The 21,199-nt window shown below is 31.6% G+C and overlaps 1 protein-coding gene across 1 annotated transcript in view; it reads left to right on the forward strand.

The window, feature by feature from the left end:
- The first annotated feature begins 545 nt into the window (after window positions 1-545).
- The window catches only part of LOC115878588 (death-associated protein kinase 1-like), a 72,405-nt gene continuing 51,751 nt past the window's right edge, over window positions 546-21,199 (forward strand). Inside the window, exons 1-7 of the mRNA XM_030895136.1 lie at window positions 546-669; window positions 773-880; window positions 1,037-1,169; window positions 1,228-1,382; window positions 1,454-1,578; window positions 19,063-19,236; window positions 20,062-20,186. Coding sequence (XP_030750996.1) covers window positions 777-880; window positions 1,037-1,169; window positions 1,228-1,382; window positions 1,454-1,578; window positions 19,063-19,236; window positions 20,062-20,186 — 816 coding nt within the window. The 5' untranslated portion in view covers window positions 546-669; window positions 773-776. The remainder of the gene's footprint in view (window positions 670-772; window positions 881-1,036; window positions 1,170-1,227; window positions 1,383-1,453; window positions 1,579-19,062; window positions 19,237-20,061; window positions 20,187-21,199) is intronic.

Genomic DNA, 21,199 nt, shown 5'->3' on the forward strand with positions numbered 1-21,199 from the left:
TATATCTGGTAGTACTTTATGTCACTTAAACACCAAAATAATGAGTTTTCTGCACTACAATAACAAATAATACCAAAAATCAACCAACAAAATATGAATACAGAATCTAACCCAATATCTAAGTATGTACAGCTGATGAAGTAAACAAAAGTCCGCCCGTGGGCTGATCTTTTATAGAGGGCATTGGGTCGACCTTTCATTTTCAGTTCTTTCAGTTTTCATAAACACAGAATAGGCAACTAGTTATACACCACTGAAAAAATTACCTCATTTCAATTCAAATAGGTAAAAACTCTTAATGTAATTCTATTTATTATTTATTATTATTATTTATGAAACAAATTAGAATGCTATTGGTAAAATAATATATTTTCTTTTAGAATAATAAACAAACTTATCTCTAATACTGCGCAAAATCTACCAATTTCTTAAAATCAATAACGCTATAAACAACAGCCGACTATTCCTATCAATTCGTATTAAATAATGAAAAAACATATGTCGCTTAGATATTTTTTATCACATAGAACAAAAAGTACAAAATGTATGTTTATAATATATAAATATAATAATTTTGTTTAAATTTACATACATAAACATAAACACTTTAGTTATAAACAACTTTTATAGTTTCTAGTTAGGTAATTAAAACGCATATTCATATTATTAGTAAGTATTTCTTTAGCATTGTAAGTATTTAGTATTATATTTTTTCATTAGTCAGTATTTCTTTAGCATACTTATAATATTTAATTTGAATGAAACTTTTAAGAAAAATGAGCGCATCTCTAAGCCCAGGATATTCTGATAGTCCATCCGAATCTTTTAAATATACAGCTTTACAATTTGCTGTAAGAAGAAAATCTATAGAGCAAGTGAGGTAAGATTAAATATATAATTAAAGAATTAATTAGAGAATTTTTACTAAGTACATTTAAGTATTCCTACAGGCCACATGTATTCCATATTCCATATTTTAAATTTCTCATTTATTTAACTTAATTGCGAATGCCCAAAGATATATTATTTTCTTTAGGTATTTAATTGAAAGTGGAACCGAATTGGATACAGGACCGGATCCAGCTCTTCATTTAGCCATTAGAAAGAAAAACACGGATATAGCTATATTACTTTTGGAAGCTGGAGCAAATTTTGAAATAACAGACTCGGTATTTAAAATCTAAAAGTTAATAGAGCAACAATGATATTGTCTGATATTATTTACAGCATGGTGACTTACCAATTCATATAGCTTGTGCTTTTGGATTGCCTGAAGTGGTTAAAGTTTTATGTGCTCTGGGATGCAGCGTTGAAGTGCCAACAGTAAAAGGAATGTATCCTCTACATTTAGCTGCAAAATATGGCCACATTGCGGTTGTCAGGTATAATTTATACACAATTATAACGGCCTAAAGCAAATAAATAATAATATTTATTAATCTAATACGTTTAGATGCTTGTGCGCTGCCGGTTGTAACACAGAGGTACGAAAAGCTGACAATATAAGATCTGATATAACGGCTTTGAAGTATGGGCATTACGACATTGCAGAACTATTGGATCGTCTAAGAGCAACAGGTGTGTGTGTATGTGTAGAAATAATATATTTTTTACTACATAACTATTTTTTTTTGTAATAATAACCGTTCTAATTGAGATTAGCAATAAAATAATACAGGATCCTATAACAGTACGTCAGGCCTATAGAATGCCTTCTATATTAATGAACTTAGTTAATATTGTAAATACTCGATATTCCCGGTATAATACCAGGAATATACGTGGAATCAGTATATCGGGAATACATCTACACCATATGGGTATATACCCTAGACGATGTAGGGTATATTTTGGGTCAAGTTTCGTTTAAAAATGTTTTGTCATTTAGGTACCTCAGGGAGTATATTACTGAAAAAATTTTGCCGCGAAAATACGTCACCATTTTTTGAATGCGGTTTAAAAGTAACGAAATGACATACATGAAAAATTAATGTTATTTCATATTTTATAGACGTCTTTGTAAATACTAATACGAAAATGAAATGCCGCGGAAATGCGCTGTTGCCATTTTTTTGAATACGGTTTAGAAGTAACGAAATGAGATATATAAAAAAGTGATATTATTTTATATTGTAGATTTATTTTTAAGTACCGATACAAAAATGAAAATCCGCGGGAATGCCTTGTTTCACCACTATGCGGTGATCTTCTTCCCAACCTTTGACACAGATCAATGAATAATATCCAATATTCTTATCAACTTAATATCGCTATGGTCAATAAATGCGAAAATTTAAAAAAAAATTCACAGTCCTTTACAAAGATGCAACCGGGTGTGCATTGAAAATGATGAATAAAAACGTAAAAATATGATTAGTGTTAATATGAGTGTATTACATACATATGTTTAAATAACGAACTTAACAAAAAACAACAGATTTAAAGATTCACTGAAAAAGTAGTAATGTTAAAATTAAATAAAACATTATCAATAATAATTATGCGATCGCACCTATCCGTAAAACAAGCAAGCAATAAAAAGAATTCTTACGGAAAGTTACACTTTACGATATAATTTTTTAACTGTTAAAGGCAAACCCCATTTTTAAACACAAAACTTTTTAATACCTACTACTGTATCTAAAAGACTTTTTTTTAAATTACTAAATTCTTAGCCACGCTTCTGTTTTTCTTGGCTGTTGTGCGTCACGTCACAGATTAACAGGCGACCACAAGGCGATGCTGCAGACCACTAGGTAGACCGGTCGTAGAAATTTATGTTATACAACTTGTAGTCAATCTACACAAATATTATCAAAACCTTTTTTTCTTTTAAAATGTGTTCAGATTTTGTAAAAAGTATAAGTCAAAATCCCAAAACTTAAATTTGATATGAGTTTCTTAGTTTTTAACTAATATAGTGGCGAATTACAAAAAATTCCTTTTCAATGAAAATTAATGAGTTAAATAAAATAATTTAATAAATTACTAGCTTTTTCTCGCGACTACGTTCGCGTTACACCTCGAATCGTTTATGCATTGATTTAAATGATTTTTACTTCTTTATAGAGAGAGCTAGTGAGCATAGATGTTTTTATTTTTCATCTTTTTTTTTATTTATTAAGAGCTCTAATACTCTCTTTATAGGTTATTTTTTATTCTTTGAAGGATAATTGAGGAAGATATATTTCGTTATGATGTCACTAAATAAACCCTTGTATAAAATTTTATACTGTCTGGTTTATAATGTTATAATATTGCATTTTCGTACAGGAAACTTTCATTTCCTATTCTACTCCCTAAGGGTATAAATTTCATAAATTCGCTTTACCTTTGTGCCAATTTTTATTTGTATAATCCAGAGGTCGCCAAGTTTTATATAAATTTTTACTAACTTTACCCATTTGGTTGATGAATTTCAAAAATTTCTTCTAATTCTTTTTGTAGGATTTCATTCTTCTAGACCAAATAGTAAGGAATTTTCATACAACAAACTGTTCCGAGATAATTTTACTCTCTAAGAGGATGAATTTCCTAAAATCGCTTTGTGTAGCTAATTCACTAATGTCGTTTAAACGAACCTTTGTGCTAATATTTATGTATGTAAAGCTGGCGGCATGAACTCACTCTAAAATATCTAAAAACGTAATATATAATCTAACTGACACACCACTGACAATGACAAATAATTTATTTCTGGAGGTATTGTGTGTAGGTGTTTTTCAGGTATGTTTTAGTATTTAGTCGTTTTACACAAAGAAATAGCCATTAAGCACTATAAAAGTACTTCGTAACAAATCTACAATATACCTTTCATTTAAAAAAAGAATCATCAAGATTGGTAGAGCGGTTTCGGCGGGATGGACGCAACAAAAAAACCCTTTGAGCTTTTATATATGTATGGATTAATTATTTTTCCAACATATTTTACTTTGCAAATTTTTATAAATATTCAGACTCGCCAATATCGTACTCCACCGTGTCCAACCTGTTTAGCCAAACGTAGGCCGATTCCTCTTCGGTGGCGTCGTGACCCTCGCCGAAGGAAGAGTCTTGAAGACGCTCATCCGCGCATAGGAATAAGTTGACTGCGTAGCGTATTGCGTATTAATCGATTCTGAAACTTTCTATCTCGTGTATAACATGTTACGCAAGTTTATTATTTAATCTCGATTTTAATAGATAAATATGTGAAATGCCACCTGAATATCTTCCGCCATGATTTTTGTTATGGTAAAGTGATTTGTATAAACTTTATTCAATAACGTATATTTTCCTCCATTTGGTGATTTTTTAATTTTAAGCGAAAATTAAGTATAACATTTTAGGAAAAAGAAACACTGTAATATTTAAAAGAATAAGGAGAAATTACTCTTATTTTGAAAGAAAATTATTGAAAAAACTCTTTCTATAGAAAAAGTCTTTATACTAACCAGAATCCGGTGACATATACGCGGTCTCACCGGAAACATTACTTATTACTTCGCATAACTTGAAGAATATCTACTTTTAATAATGAACACTTCAGAAATACACCAGTAAAAACATTTATTATTTGAGATTAAAACTCTAATTAAATTATAAACAGTAGTTACCTATGTTGTTATAGCTTTTATAGGCCTGTTTAACGACTTAATAAGTTACCTAGCGAAAAAATCTGTGCGCGTACCTACCACTATTGTTACAGGTTAATTCGTTAAAGAAATATGTTACACAAGTTAAAAACGCTAAAATTTTAATGGTATTACTTGTGCATTATTGGCCTTATAATGTAATTTGTTGGAATTATATCTTCTTTAAATATAATTAGACTTTTTAACGACTTTTAAGTTACCTAGGAAAAAATCTGTGCACGTACCTATCAGTATTGTTACTAGTAGTGGGAAGTATCGAATGAATACTATCGAAACATTCGATAGTTGCAATTCATTCGAATAATTCGATAGTTAGTAAGAAAACATTCGTTGAAAACTATTCGAATAAAAATTATCGAATAGATCCGTCATCTGCCTTGAAATATTGTATTCTAGTAATTCGGCAGCAAAAACCATTCATTTATAAAATTCATTCATTTATGAAATTCATTTATTCGTCAGGATCGATTATAATAAAATATTAACTGAATTTTAGTTGTCGCCCGGCGACGTAGGTTTCTTTCCGAGAAACCCGACAGCGGTCGGTGGCAATGCTATGAAAGAAGCCGGCATCTTTGATTTTTGCGGAGTCAGATATAGATAAGGACACATTATTTTTTTTATTGAGGTGCTAGTATTTACACAGAAAATACATTATGAAGGGCGCTGTTGCCATATTTTGGTATTAGTTGATATTAGCAAAGAATATTATTGTTTGGCTTTAGTTAGTTAGGGATAGTAGGGTAGGTGGGGGTAAAGCCCTGCACGGGGCAAAGCCAAGCACCGCGTTTTGAAATAGCGCGGGAATCATTTCGGGTTCGCCCGTCAGGCGCGAGTTGGTTTTAATAACGTTCAGTGCGACAGAGAATTTGATGGTAGCCGGCAGCTTGTGTACCGAGAAAATGAGGTTAGTTCATCTTTTGTCATTTTAATATAATAACTACGTCACTTTGTTCAAATATAGTGTGCATGTATTTAGAATATCTGGAAAAGGCGACTTCTCGGTTGATAGCATGTCACCTAAGCTTTATTTTCGCGTGGTAATGTTTTCTTGAACTTGATTTTAAAAATGTTATATGAAAGATTTTTTCGAGAATACAAAATGGGGCAAAACGCCGCAGCCTTTTAGGGGCAAATCCCTGCAGTGCGGGTTTTGCCCCTGTTTGTTAAAACATGAATTATGCAGCTTTTAAATTATATTCACGGGTATTTACTTTTCAGGAACTACAAAAGAAAAACTCAGTACATGCCTATGACCGAAGATCAACTCGCTGCGGCACGTACACTGATCGCGAGAGGTGTTTCTATCCGTCAGGCGGCCAAAGAAATCGGGTTTCATGAATCGACACTAAGGGATCGACTTCAGAAAGGGGGAGGAACTAAGCTTGGGAGATTTCGAGCCACATTTTCAGCAGAACAGGAAGCTCAGCTGTTAACCCACTGTATCGACCTGGATAAGCGATTTTTCGGCCTTACTTTAAAATCTTTGCGATTCCTTCTATTTAAATATGCCGAGGAGAATAACATTCCCCATCAGTTCTCGGTTGAAGCGCAACTTGCAGGGAGGGATTTTACACGAGCCTTTATGAAAAGAAACAAGTTATCTTTGCGTGTTCCCCGGAAGACGAGTGTTGCCCGAACAATGGGGTTTAACAGGATTCAGCTCACTCAATATTTTAACAACTTAGAGGCCATTATGAAGAAGTACAATTTTTCTCCCAACCAAATTTTCAATATGGATGAAACGGGGGTACAAACGGTCCCAAATATACTTCCAAAACACGTAGCCCCCACGGGAAAGAAGGAAGTCGCTAAGGCTGTAGCAGCGGAGCAAGGTCAAACAGTATCCGCCGTGTGTGCAGTGAGTCCTATAGGCTATTTTGTGCCCCCCTTTTTTTATATACGCAAGAAAAAGAGAAAATCGGCTTCTTATTAAAGGTGGTCCATTAGGATGCGAGATGGCTGTAACCGATAAAGGGTACATGAACACTCCCACTTTCATCAAATGGCTGAATCATTTCAAAAAGTATGCCAAACCAAGTGACAGCAACCCCATTTTACTAATACTTGACAATCATGTGTCACACACAAGCCTGGAAGCAGTTTCTTTCGCAAAATCAAACAATATTCACCTCCTTACTTTGCCACCTCACAGCAGCCACAAAACCCAACCTCTTGACCGCTGTATATTTCGACCACTGAAGGCTTATTACGATGCTGCCGTAGATTCATGGGACGTTTCTCATCCAGGAGAAACCTTCAGCGTTTACAACGTTGCTGAATCATTCAAGATAGCTTTTGAAAAAGCAAGCTCGGTTGAAAACGCAGCTCAAGCTATCAAAACTACTGGTATTTTTCCATTTAATTCCAATATATTTTCGGATGCTGATTTTTTGCCATCAGAAGTGACAGACCAGTCTCCAGGAGAAGATCTGGATGAGGATCATCGAATGGTATTATTTAATGAAGAGAATGATGTACAAAAAGATGTGACTACAACTTCAGATCTTGCTGTTGGAACAGAGCAGCCTATGCAACAAGGCAACAATCATCCTGACATTGCAACACCTACGGTTGATACCGACCTTGTTCAGACTCCGTCAACAGCTCCTGCCGATATAATCCCTTTACCTAAAATAAAAATTAAAAGGAAACGTAAAGGAAAAGGGTTGAAGTCCGAGTTGCTTACGTCAACACCGAATAAGGAACGTTTGGAAAACGAAGCAGCTGAAAAAAGAAAAGCAAGCTACCGAAAAGGAGCAACGTTCAATAGAAAAGCAAAAACGCGCTAAAGAAAACGCAACAAGGCAGCTCTTCTCGCCCACCAACACAAAGAGAAGAAAGACAAATTCTAACGAAGATTCTTCTGACACGGACCCAGATTACTCGATTCATGACAGCAGCTCTGATGGTGATTTTATAGGTGATGATGATGGAAACGATCAAGTTGAAAGTTTTGAGCACTCACAGGATGACTCTGCATTGATGTTGCCAAATGACTATGCTGTAATTAAAGTGGATGGCAAAACAAAAAATTCTTTCAGACACTTTGTTGCCAAGATCGTTTCTATTTATCAAGATGGTTATGACGTAGTATTTTACAAGCGATTACCAAATACTTACAAATTTTCCGAAACAAATGAAGAGTCCTTCGTAGAAGTCAAGGATGTTGTTTTAAGATTGTCAAAACCTATTCTTAATCTCTCTGCTAGGTTTCACAATGTGCTTACTTTCAAAGAAGATTTAAGAAGTTTCCGTATGTTTTAATCAACTTGTTTACTTGTTCTTCATTGATTTTATTTTTTAATAAAAAAGTTTTTTTTATGAAACTGTTTTATTATTCACCCACTTTATTCATCAATGGGGTAAACCCCCGCGCGCGGGGAATTGCCCTATTCGGTGGGGCAAAACCCTGCATTTTTGTTTTTTTATATAAACCTAAATTCTCCGTAACTGACAGACCGACGCCAGAATTTTCATTACTAGTTCAAAGATAAAATATGTGCGTAAGACTTCATGTAAAAACGACAAAAAAAACTTTTCCCAGTTCCAAAAATTATGCAAAAGATAAATATTGCGGGGCTTTACCCCCACCTACCCTATGTCTATATATTCTGCATTTTTTTTTATTAATATTCTGTTGTTACATTGCAATAATACTTGTTATTTTGGATGTAGGAAAATTATTTTTAATGTTTTTAAGCAAAGACTGGTTTAATAAATAATAATAACAGTAATAATTTGTTATACCTATTAACAACAAAATTTAAAATCATTTAATATAAATATTTTTTTTACGTAGTAGCAAAATATAAGCAACAAATTAGATGTCAAAATTATTTATATTAGATCCTATTTAAAAATAATATAGTCTCTAAATTGTTTGTGTGTGGCAACGTTGGTTTATTAAATAATAATAATTACAGAACTAATTTGTTATATTAACAACAAATTTTAAAATCATGAAATATAAACATTTATTAATTTAATAAGCATGCAGGGTAATGGAAGGAAAACATAAATAAAAAATTAGAAATCAAAATTATTTATATTAGGTGCTTTATATTACTATTTAAAAATTATATTTCCTTTTACTGGCATTTACTTTACAAAATAAATGAAATATTTCTTCGCAAAAAACTACATGTAAGAAAATTAGCATAAACTAAATACAAACATCGTTAACTTTTTTTTTAATTGGCACGTGTAAAACTTTCATTTTAATTTTCTCACCTCATAGTTTGAGTTCGATAACACCCCATTTACTTAACCACATTACTTAAATATGATTATTAAGTTCAACTAATTCATATTATTAAAACATCTAAAATACAAATATGTATTTTTAAAATTAATTGTAAGTTCATCTCATCTCTCTTAAAAATTGCTACTTCTCAAAATTTCCCATTAAAAAATAGACCATATACCATATAAAATTAAATAATTGAAAGATCGGACTTGGAAAACCACACAAATTTTCGGAAAAAATTTTGACCACCTGCACATGCACACAATCGTCAATAAATAAAATTAAAAAATAACTACTATTTTAGTATTTTAACTATTTTAATAAACGCAAAAATAGCACAGTATTTATACGGCGAAGTTATAAAAATTTGGAAGAACTAATAATGTACTGACGTATACAAAAATCAAACGAATACTAAATTTCATTTATCAAAAGCATTCGATAGTCGTGGCTCAACGATAACCATTTAGTCGCACGGCGAGGTTGTCACATATGCTTTAGTATACAAATCAATGAATGATTTTATTCGAATAAAACCATTCGATAGTTGAAATCATTCATTCATTAACCATTCGATAGTCTAATTCATTCGATAGTTCCCATCGCTAATTGTTACAGGTTAATGCGTGAAATAAATGTGTTACATATTATTCGTAGTATTAGTGGTATTATATTGGAATCAGGTTGGCATTAGTGGGGCATTATATGAAAAATTTTGGTATTTAATTTGAATTTTTGGCATTAGTATACAGACATTTGTCAGCTGTTTACTCCTTGTAGATAATCAAAAAGTTTTTTGATAAAATTTGCTTTTTATGTCAGATCATTTCTATGAAAAATTACATTAGATTTTTATTAAAGACGCTGGGTAATTAAAACATTGACTAATAGAGCTTTTCCACTTTAAATAAGGGGTCACAAAATATCCTCCTTGGAGTGTTTGGGTTAAGGGGTGTATAATAAGTTAATCGTTGTTTTATAATAAAAACCATAAAACATTTATTTGTGAGTAAAATAATGCAATGGTTGGATATCTTTCCTTTATAATTAGGTGACTAAAAATACACTAAAATAATTAGAAAAAAAATCTTGTACTTATTTAGTAATTACGTCAATATTAATTAATTGACTTTCTAGTCTATTTTATTTTATGTACAAATATATTATTAAATATTAAGCATTAAGTAATAAAACACTTTGTGGCCCTCTTATATCGTAAGAGGTTACGAAATATACTCCTGGTTACACCCCATACAGAAAACAGTGTAAGGGGTGTAAATAAATTGTATAATCACTGTTTTTTATAATAAAAACTATAATACATTTCTTATTTATGAGATTAAAAAAAACAAAACAATGCATTGGTTAAAATAAGTACATTCAGTACATATGTATGTGTTATAACATAATATAGCCATTACTATTATACTATTATTATTAAAATAATATGTGTGTAACATATTTCTTTAACGAATTAACCTGTAACAGACATTTATATGCCCAGTATATTTTTGTTTAACAAACCAATCAGAAAAATCCAAAACCTACCGTTATAGGAGGTATAAGATGATTAAACTTATATAATGACAACTACTTATCGGATAACAAATTAATTACTACTGTCAGCTAGTTCAGCTACTGGCTAGGTAGAATATACCTAGAGTACCTACACCTACCTATGATGTAGGTAGATTAAAGCTTATTTTGACGTTACCTCTCACTTCGGTGTCACAAGCTGAATTTTTCAGGGATGGAAGTACAGTACATGATATGGGGACCCTTATTCCGAAAGTAGTACAAAATTAGACCGGGTAAAAGGACACTATCATCAAAAATCGATATATTAATACCACCGTATAGAGAAAACAAATACTTATTTTTTGATCCAGTACACAATAAAGTCTTCGTAGGGAGTAATTTTTTATAATTATTTACGAAAAAACATTTCCATTAGTGCTTATGACCAAAAAAAACTTTAAACATGAATAATCATTTCAATCATGCGAAAATTTGGTTTAAAAATAGTTTTTTTTAATATAACTTTCATTTAACGAAAAACGAAGGCGTAAATGAAAAAAAGAAACAATTTAAAAGTTTCGCTTATGTCTTGACAAGGTATCAAAGCAAACCCCATATTTTTTGCTTTTAAACTAATAAAGATATATCAATAAACAATTAGCGATGTAATGGTTTTTGCGCGCGCTGGCCGACTGCCGCCGCTGCGCCGAGATTTCCTATACCCTTGTATATATGACGTCATGGTGTGGCAAATGTAGCATTTTAATTCGATTTGGGCTCCCTTATATAGGATAACAGAAACATTTTCAATGTTAAAATTCAATAGATAAAGTTGGACACCCTAATTTTCGCAATTTTCACACCCTAATTTTCGCAACCAAAAAAACGACAACTAAACCAAACCAAATCCTAAAAAAACAACCAAATCAAACCAAACCAACTAAACCCACTACAACCAAACTCAATAAAAACAACGAAACCAAACCAAACCGAAAGTATGCAAAAAAGTTGAGAATACTATGGAAAACTTCGAAATATTAAAGATTTTCCATTACACCGCCCTTATGATAAATTTCCGCGGAAATAGTTATATAGAAAAGTTATAGCAAATTATTAATCAAACAAAAATATGTAATTTTTATCTTCCTATCACATTTTGGCACTTCTAAACCCGGAAAAATCAATGAAAATTATTGTGAAAAAAATATATTTTCGAATAAAAATTAGTTCACATCGTTATATTAAATGTTTTTACGTCATTCAGTAATGAAAAAAAACTATTAAAAACACCGTAAAGTTTTAAATTTTAGTTAATAATAGGAAAAATTAAAAATTCGAGTTTTTTCAAAAACAAAGAATTTCCGAGGCAAAAACAAATTATTTAGTGCTAATTTTCTTGTATAGAATTATTATCATATAAACCGATATTCTATGTAACTGATTTCGGCTAAACGAAACTTGAGCCGGTATATTACCCATAGTAGACGGATATGGGGGTTTCTGCGCTAGTGGAACGGTGGAGCAAGGTGCTGGAAGTGACATTAAACAGATAAAAACAGTTTAATCAACACGCTAATAAACAAGAATATACAGGTTTAAATTAGATGATAATAAACCAACCGCTAAAAAAACAGAAAAAACTGTTAGTTTAAAAATGTTATGGGTTTTTTAACCGTTTTTACTTGTTTACGTCACTTCTGGCTCCTTGCTCCATTGGCGCAGAAATCCCCATCTCTCTCTATTACCCAATCATGGATATCGCAGATAGATATATTTACAACGAGGTCGTCGGGAACTCCTTTTATAAAATTAGGGTATCCATCTGGGTACAGGTTTAAACCCAAATTTTACTTATCTACCCTTTGGGTATTTACCCACCGACCATAACTGATTATAAAAAAAATGATATTGTTAGAGTTCAAATAATAAAATACAGAACCTTTCCAATATACTACAATTCAACACAATTAATCAACTACCAAATCACAAATAATGCGTCAGGAAACTTTAATAAACACAGACAGCGTTCAAACGAGCGTGCTGAAGTATCTCATCATATTGGCGCGACCGACGGCGGTCCAGTGGCGGCTCGTCAGGTGCAGTAGGTGAAGGGGTACTTCACCGAAAAAAACTCAAATTAAAGAAAAAACTTTACTGCTTATAATATTAATTTAGTTTAATATATTTACATGCATTTAAATAATAAAATGGTAATTTTTTATAAGTTATTTATTTTTTTCCGGGCGGACCTCTGCATAATAGGTCCACCGCATCGTTAATTCCGGCCGAAAAAGTAGCATATAGGGCCGCACGCGCCTACAAGCCAGAAGTGCAAGCAGGGCCGGACTTAACGAAGTTGCCGCCCCAGGCCAAAAAAGAATTGCTCCCCTTCACTTTTTTTTACTAATTAAAAAAAATTACGGATATAAAAACATTTATTTGAATACAAGGCCAACAACAGAATAGACCGACAGAACAGATCAACACAGAACATAAAATAAATATTAGAATATTCATATAAAATGACAACAAACGAACAACAAAACTATAAGGTTTGCTTATATGCCTATAAAGGTTTCCTACGTACTTTTTTGTTCGCCAAATTATCAATTACTTCATCGTAATTGATAGTTTTTAAAAGGTCGGACTCAATATGTAAAACTGCCAAATGATTTAGACGTTCTGTTTCCATAGTGGACCGTTTATATAAGTTTTAATACGTTTCAATGCGGAAAACGAGCGTTCAGCAGAACAGTTAGTAATAACAGTACATGTGAAGATTCTTAATGCTATGAAAGTATTTGGAAACAGGTCTTGAGCGATTTTTTCATAAATTACTTTAAGAAGCTCTCTAGCAGCATGGTACAAAGAATACAAGGTATGATATTGCGCAGGTTGGTCGCTACGTCACAGGTGATAACAGGCGCTATTGGTCAGCACGCTCCGCGCGCCAGTTCAAATCGTCAAGATATTGTTATAAACCTGTTTTCTTCTTTATATACCGTCATTGAATTATCGCTAAGCAAGTTACTGTGGAACAGTGCGTAAGGAGTCGGGCTAGGAAGCGAGAGACCCGAGTTCGAATCTCGGCCGGGACATAACTTTTTATTTATTTTTTTAAATACTGTTGTATTCTATAGTTTATTTTTGTAGTATAAAAAAAAGAACTATTTATTCCGTTATTTTTTAATCTCCGTTATTAATATAAATTGATTGTTAGTACAATACCTCATTTAATATAAAATAATATTCTACTTTTTGAAATGTATCGGGCCCTAATTGTACCTAAAAGTAATATATTTTTAGTGATATACCATATTGTAAACTATTTAATATTTTAGTCACTTAAAAAGTTAATTTGCATTGAATAATTGCCTACCATTAAAGGAAATTTGAGCTATATAATCCTTGATGGGCATATTCTGGGTATGCAAATACTTCCTTTAAATTTTGGGTGTCGTTCAACCGATTTATTCTCAAAACCAGAAACTTCTACATATAAAAAGAAGCAGAGGTCACTAATTATAATAAACTTCACCCTTGGTATTACTTCCACTAATTATAATAAACTTCACCCTTAGAATTACTTCTATCACAATTACAATACGTTCATCTGCATTGGCATTTTCTACTTTTCGATGTGAAACAATAAACTTCCCAACATTTTTTAAATGATGTAACAATTCCTCTTGTGGTTACTTTTCCATAGATATCCTCAACTCTGTCCTCATGTGAATTCAGAGGCAATGAAAATGAAAATTATTTACCATAAACATCGCAAACTAAAAACCTAATAAACAATTTTATACCGAATATAGAAATAAATTTATGCCCACTTGCACCGTTTGTATAAACTTTGTTTAAAGGCTAAACAGTGATTAACTATATAATATTTCACTACAGTTAATCACTGGTTAGCCTTTAAACAAAGTTTATACAAACGGTGCAAGGGGGCATTAGTATTCTTACCTATCGTCCAAATCCATGTTAATAGATAATTATTACTTTTAAATATATTTTTGGAACTGCTGGTTTTAGTAATTATTAAATTAAACGAACTAAAAAGTCTTAAAAATAAACAATTCTGAACCATAACCCCAAAAAATGCAGATCTCCTGTCAACTTTCTTTATTTTTTATTTATTCATTATTTTCCTGGTGACGTCACAGGTGGTATGCGCGAACTGAACGAAATTGGAGCCGCTATCGATCATACCTTGTATTCTTTGTACCATGCTCTAGCAGATGGTTTTGCTGACTTAATGCATTTTATAAATTCACGAAAATTCATTAAGGCATTGACTCATCTAAATCATTTGGATAACAGGTTATTAAATGTCTGGACTTATCGGTAATGTCGTCAATACTTAGAGTAGATAAATCACTAAAGAAACCAAATTTGGTTGAAAAGTCATTGTAGGCACTTTTCCTGTAGGAAATTTCAAGGATTAATTTATCAATAATAACATTAAATACATTTATCCTAAAATCGTTCCTAGCATTAAATAGAGTTTCATTATCACTGGTTTCATCAAATTGTCGTTTCCGTTTCACTTTTCTCTTTTTATCTGCCGCATATTCTTTCTCACCGAACAATTCTATGGCCCTTCTTTCATATTCCTCAAATGATTGAGTATTATCTAGATTTATAATTTCAGAAAAAATATTTTTCCAATGAGCTATATAAATCTGCAGAAAGTTGTAGATCAATATCCACCATTTGAAGCTTTTTATTGACCGCATCTAATCTATTTAAAACGTCTTTCCAAAATACCACCATAAAACCCATTTCTAGGCTTTTGAGTTATTTAAGGAGACTAGAAGCATATAATTGGGTTTTAGGCTTTTCGGTATCGTCTGCAGAAATTGACTCCAACGTGGATTTTATTTCATTGGAAGACAAAGATAGTGATTGGCAAGCTTCATTTCATGCAGACCAAGGTGTTTTTGAATTTATTTTTTTATATTCGAGGTATTTATGTATTTATTAACTGAATGCCATGGCACAATGCAGTAAAAAATAACCTAATAATAAATAAGAATTATACAGGGTTGTTCGCACCACATACGACACGGAGTATTGTCAGAGTACCTAAACCGACGAGTAGCGACAGTCCAGTTTTCAATTTTCTTTGCGGATGCGCGAAATAAGTAGGTTATCTGTCATACGAAGAAGCGAAGTTGCCACTGTTGCCATTTATCAAATATCACTATATACTTTATTTCAAGTATACCTCAGGTAACGAATCGTTTTTTTAATTATTTATTACCAGTAAGATATTTTATACATTCAAATTTAGAAATAAGGATAAAACAAAACAAAAAAGATGTATTAAACTTTATAATTAATTCCACTTCAAATTGTGAGCAGTGTATTCCATGTTTATAGGACCACTTCATAAGTTGAGCAGTTAAATACGTAGTCTATCTGTCAAACACGTCAAAAGAGAGAGAAAGAAAATTTGGTCCCTCCACATCAAAAGAGCCGACGGTTTCTGTCGCTACTCGGCGATCTACGTACTCTGGTATTGTAGCTAAACGGTTAGATTTTTACAAATTGTAAGTTTTGGGTTCGTTGTAGGACCATTAGAGCCACAATTTAAAAATAATTTTAAAAGATACAGAGTGTCCCAAATAAGTAAAAAACATTATTGTTGTATTTTTTTAAATGGAATACCCTGTATATTATTCTATTTTTAGATTTTACGATTAAAATAAAGGTAAATTTGATTAAGGTTTATCACACTTAAACTTTACCGTTTTTGAAATATTTTCAATTTTGTGAAATTGCAGTAAAAAATTTAAGGCTTCATTTCTCCAAGGGTATCGGAGTTTTTAATACTACATATTTACTGAAGATTATTTATCGATCAGATATTGTGTTGCAATAATAAAAATTATACTTCCTTATACAGAGTGTCCAACAATTTATATTAAATAATTACTAGCTTTAAACGACAATAACTTGTTTAATTTAAATGGAACACCCTGTATATTTTACGTGATTCAGATGCACAATTTAATTGTCTATCAAATTCTACTAACCATTTTTTACCTATCTCTTCAAGTTTTCGAAGAAAATGCATTTTTTATAATTTAGACCTCATTTATCACTATACCCATGGAATATTGACATTTGAGATTTTTTTTAAAGTAACATATGTACAAAATACTATTCAAAAATAATAATATTGCAAGCCCATTTGTTACAAACAGAAAACTATTTAAATCTTTGTAAAAGAGTATACCTATTAAATACAATTTCCTCCCAAAAATTAGTTAATTACATACTATTTTAATTAATAAATTATTCTAAATAAATGTGGATTTGACTCAGAAATCAATATAATAATAAGTTACGAAAATGAACGTCTCTGTTATAAAAATAAGCATTCGTCAAAAATTAACATAAAATTTATACTGTCTAATGCACATGCAAAATTCAGTTTTTTAGAATTTGGATTTTTTTTAGTTTTTAGTATTGATTAATCAACGTAAACAGTCAATTAATGTAGCCTGAATACTAGGATCATATTAATTGGTCCTTTTTAACAAATAATATTTAAACATTTTTTTTAATTTTTTAATGAAATAATCGAACTATATCGACAATATTAGTATCTGTACGCTTTGAAATTTTGTTACATCTCTAAAAATAATCCAAAATGTCAATATTCCATGGGTATAGTGATAAATGAGGTCTAAATTATAAGAAAAGGTATTTTCTACGAAAACTTGAAGAGAGAGGTAAAAAACGGTATAATATAATTTGATAGACAATTAAATAATGCATATGAATTAAGTATAATATATAGGGTGTTCCATTTAAATTAAACAAGTTACAGCCGTTTAAAGCTAGTCATTATTTAACATAATTTTTTGGACACTCAGTATAAGAAAGTATAATTTTTATTATCGCAACACAATATCTGATCAATAAATAATCTTCAGTAAATATGTAGTATTAAAAACTTTGATACCCTTGGAGAAATGAAGCCTTACATTTTTTACTGCAATTTCACAAAATTGAAATTATTTCAAAAACGGTAAGGTTTAAGTGTGATAAACCTTAATCAAATTTACCTTTATTTTATTCGTAGAATCTAAAAATTGTATAATATATAGGGTGTTCCATTTAAAAAAATATAACTATAATATTTTTTACATATTTGGCACACTCTGTATCTTGTAAAAATATTTTAAAATTCTAGCTCTAATAGTCCTTCAACGAACCCAAAACTTACAATTTGTAAAAATCTAATCATTTAGCTACAATACTCCGTGTCGTATGTGGTGAACAACCCTGTATATTTAAACAATAATAATAGTTAAGTAAATAAATATGTAATCGGCTAAGGCTATATTCGAAATATTTAATGAACAAATAAAAGTTAAAAAAAAAGATAAATATTTTGGTATGCTCAAAATTTGCCGCCCCTTAAAATCTGCTGCCCCAGGCCCGGGCCTAGTTGGCCTAGACCTAAGTCCGGCACTGAGTGCAAGTGAAAATGTTTCTATTTCTGAGCCAAGCGGCTGCACGGTTTCCATGGTAACGTGACGTCAGCCTAGCGGCAGATGTAAATCCCCCCGCCCGGAAGTTTATTATCGGAGACCGATGTGAATGAGTTTTTGGTTTTGGGCTGTTCTCTTCGTCTTCCTTTTGTTCAGGAAATGCGTGACGGCGGCGCATAATTTATGCATTTATGCTAATATTCGGCTACTTCGGCGAGTAATTAACCGTGTAAAGTTGGTGTTATTTATTGTTGTTTGTTAATGGCTTTTGTTGATTTAACTTGTTAATTTTTGCCGAATTTTCCTGTTCGTTTTGTTATTGTGTTTTAAAATTGTTTTGTGTGTGTATGTGTTAAAAAATGAACCCAATTAATGACTTGGTGTGCAATTTATTGGAAACTCCCTTCAGACGGTGGACAGATGAAGATAAGAGGGATGTTTTATCTCAAAAGAAATAAGAAAAAATGGTAAATCTTGTAATATTAAATTTAAGTCTTCCTGGTTTTCTGATTTTAATTGGCTATGTAGTAGTATTGTTTTACAAAAATTATTTTGTTGGTCGTATTATTTACTATTTTCTAATAAACGTGACATTTGGAATAAAGAAGGGTTGGTTCACTGATTTCGTATTCATAGCTCCCACGTGTTAGCTGTCAACTTTGGCTTGGTGCATTTTAAGATGTTTTCAAAGCAGAAGTTATTGCTACAAAACTATTTTTTAAAACTCTAAAATAAAAAAAAAACATCCATATGGATCCAACTTTATGGTGGACACTGCATATAATGTTTATTAATATTTAATTTAAATTTAATTATATTTTCACTGGAATGCAAAATAATGTGTTTATCGAAAACTAGTTGTATCTCTTTTTACTTAATGCGTTTTAGCCCAAACTAAAACGAAAATATTATAGGCCTTAGTGTATAAATAATAACAAAAAAAAATGTTCACAAAATGGTGAATGCAGCAAAAATTTCTCAAATAATATTTTTAAAAATGTTAACAAAATGGTGAAGGCGCCAAAAAAATTAACTCTTCACGTGACGAAGATAAGCACGAGCCGCCACTGCGGCGGTCCGTGCTTATCTTCCCAAAAGTAAATCAATTTTTGTTTACATAATCATATTTCTAACAATATGCTTGTTCTAGGCCAAAGGCATGCCTATGCTCGCCAGCTAGTCCCCACTTCTAGACCAGCCTTAAGACTTTCCTTGAGACTTTTAGGTCATTGTGGTGTTGGAAAATCATCTTTAGCCAAAAGTTTAGGAGCTGGACTATTTAGCTCATTATTTAGACGATCCAGCTCGTTACAGAGCAATAAATGTGAGTAACCTAATGACTAAAGAATATAAGGACCAAGACCAAATCATTAACATTTGTCTCCAAACAGTACCGTGCCAGAGGGTTAATTTTAAAAAATCAGAATTAAATAAAAATTGGAATTTTCATTGTTTCGCAAATAATATTTTTATATCGGACGGTTACAAAATTTAATTTATTACTTACTGTTACGCTTATTAGACTTATTTAGTTTGAAAAATCTTTATTTATTTATTTTGTTTATTTGAACAATCTTTATTTATTTATATTTTTGATAAATTCATCGCCTACGCCTTTTATGGATGTTGATTCTTTAACGTAAGAAAGTATTAAAACGTTCACAAAAGATACAAAACTAGTATGGACCTCAGGTATGGACTATACGTTAGAACATATATTATAATATCAGATAGTTATTTGCGGAACTAGTGCAAAAGGACATATTTGTTGCTAGGGGCGTATACAGGAATTTATGTTAGGGAGGGCCAAATCAAAAGTAATATAGAATTTGCTTTTTAGGGCGCCATTTTTAAACCAAAAGCCTAATATTTAGCCCAAATTACAGATTTTAGAAGGGGCTGGGGCCCCATGGGCCACCTCTCTATATCCGCCGCTGTTTACTGCTCGAACTATGAGTTTTGCAGCCTCCCTTTCCTAGGCAACTTTGATGCAGTTAGACTTAAAATAAGTAGTGACTACCTAACCGGAAAGATCAGAGCAGAAAAATTCATTCAAAGAGAAAATCGTAATTGCTATTTAAAAATCTGCTAATTACTTCCTGTGTATCACACACACACACAATAAAGAATCTCTTATTTGTATTTTCAGCAAGGCCTTCATCACCAATCAACAGTTATATCGAGATGGACTCCAAAAAGGACTCAAGACAAAATTCTCTAACATTTGAATCACCGGCTCATTACCATTCGACTAATGGCATTCATTTTCAAAACGTAAGACTTCTAAGATAGGGTTCCCAACTTGAGCATCGGCGATTCCGGGACAATTATCTTTAAGCTTTTAAATAATTGAAACAAAACATTAAATATTAGAGAAAAAAATATATTATGTGTGTAGTACACACTTTTTTAGTTACCAGGTCCCGGCCAAGACAAAACTTTCGCCGGGACAAACTTTCTGATTCCTGGTTAATCCCGGCTAAACTGGGTCGGTTGGGAACCCTATTCTAAGATCAATGAGAACAAATAATTTAACAGACTTCTTTTAATTGAAGGCATGCATTCTTTATATTTGTTACAATTAAGCAACTAAAGAATCAATTTCATTTTAAAAGTTTTAAATTAACGGTTATATTTCGAGTATCTCTGATTTTTGTGAAAACAGACACTATTTCTCATTTGACAAACTCTTACTTACGTTTATTGTAAATTTGGTACCAATGCAGTTCTATTCAGGGTTATCTCCAAAAAAATCTTATATGGGTATTTCGCCACTGCACTGCAAGAAAACCTACAAAATAAAATAGTTATTTTTTGTAAACACTTCTGCGTTAAACCCTTGTTTATATATTAATAGTTAGTCAATGAGCCTGTATAAGTCGATGCTGCCAACTGGTGGCAGAAATTAAAACGTAAAAAGGGGCGGAGACTATTGAATTTGGCAAAGAAGTAGGGACTAGGAATTCTTCGAATTTAATTCTCAGTAAAGAATAAAAATATCTTATCTGATTCGAACCGAATTTATACCTCAAAGCGCTATTTACATTTTTTATTTTTGGACATGGATTTATATTTATTTTGATTTTCATGGCCACTTGTTGGATACTAAAGTATTATATTAGGTATATAAATATTTTATTTTTGATGGATAATTAAAGATTTTGATTTAGATGGATAATTAAAGAATATAATATGAAACTATACCTACCTACGTCTGTAACTTTGTAAAAAGTGTGGCGGATTTAACATAATGTTTTTTTTTTTAAATGTAACATCCTATTTTATTT

The sequence above is a fragment of the Sitophilus oryzae genome, unplaced genomic scaffold (assembly GCF_002938485.1).
Source record: "Sitophilus oryzae breed Bouriz unplaced genomic scaffold, Soryzae_2.0 scaffold_1518_pilon_pilon, whole genome shotgun sequence".
NCBI classification, from domain to species: Eukaryota; Metazoa; Arthropoda; class Insecta; order Coleoptera; family Curculionidae; genus Sitophilus; species Sitophilus oryzae.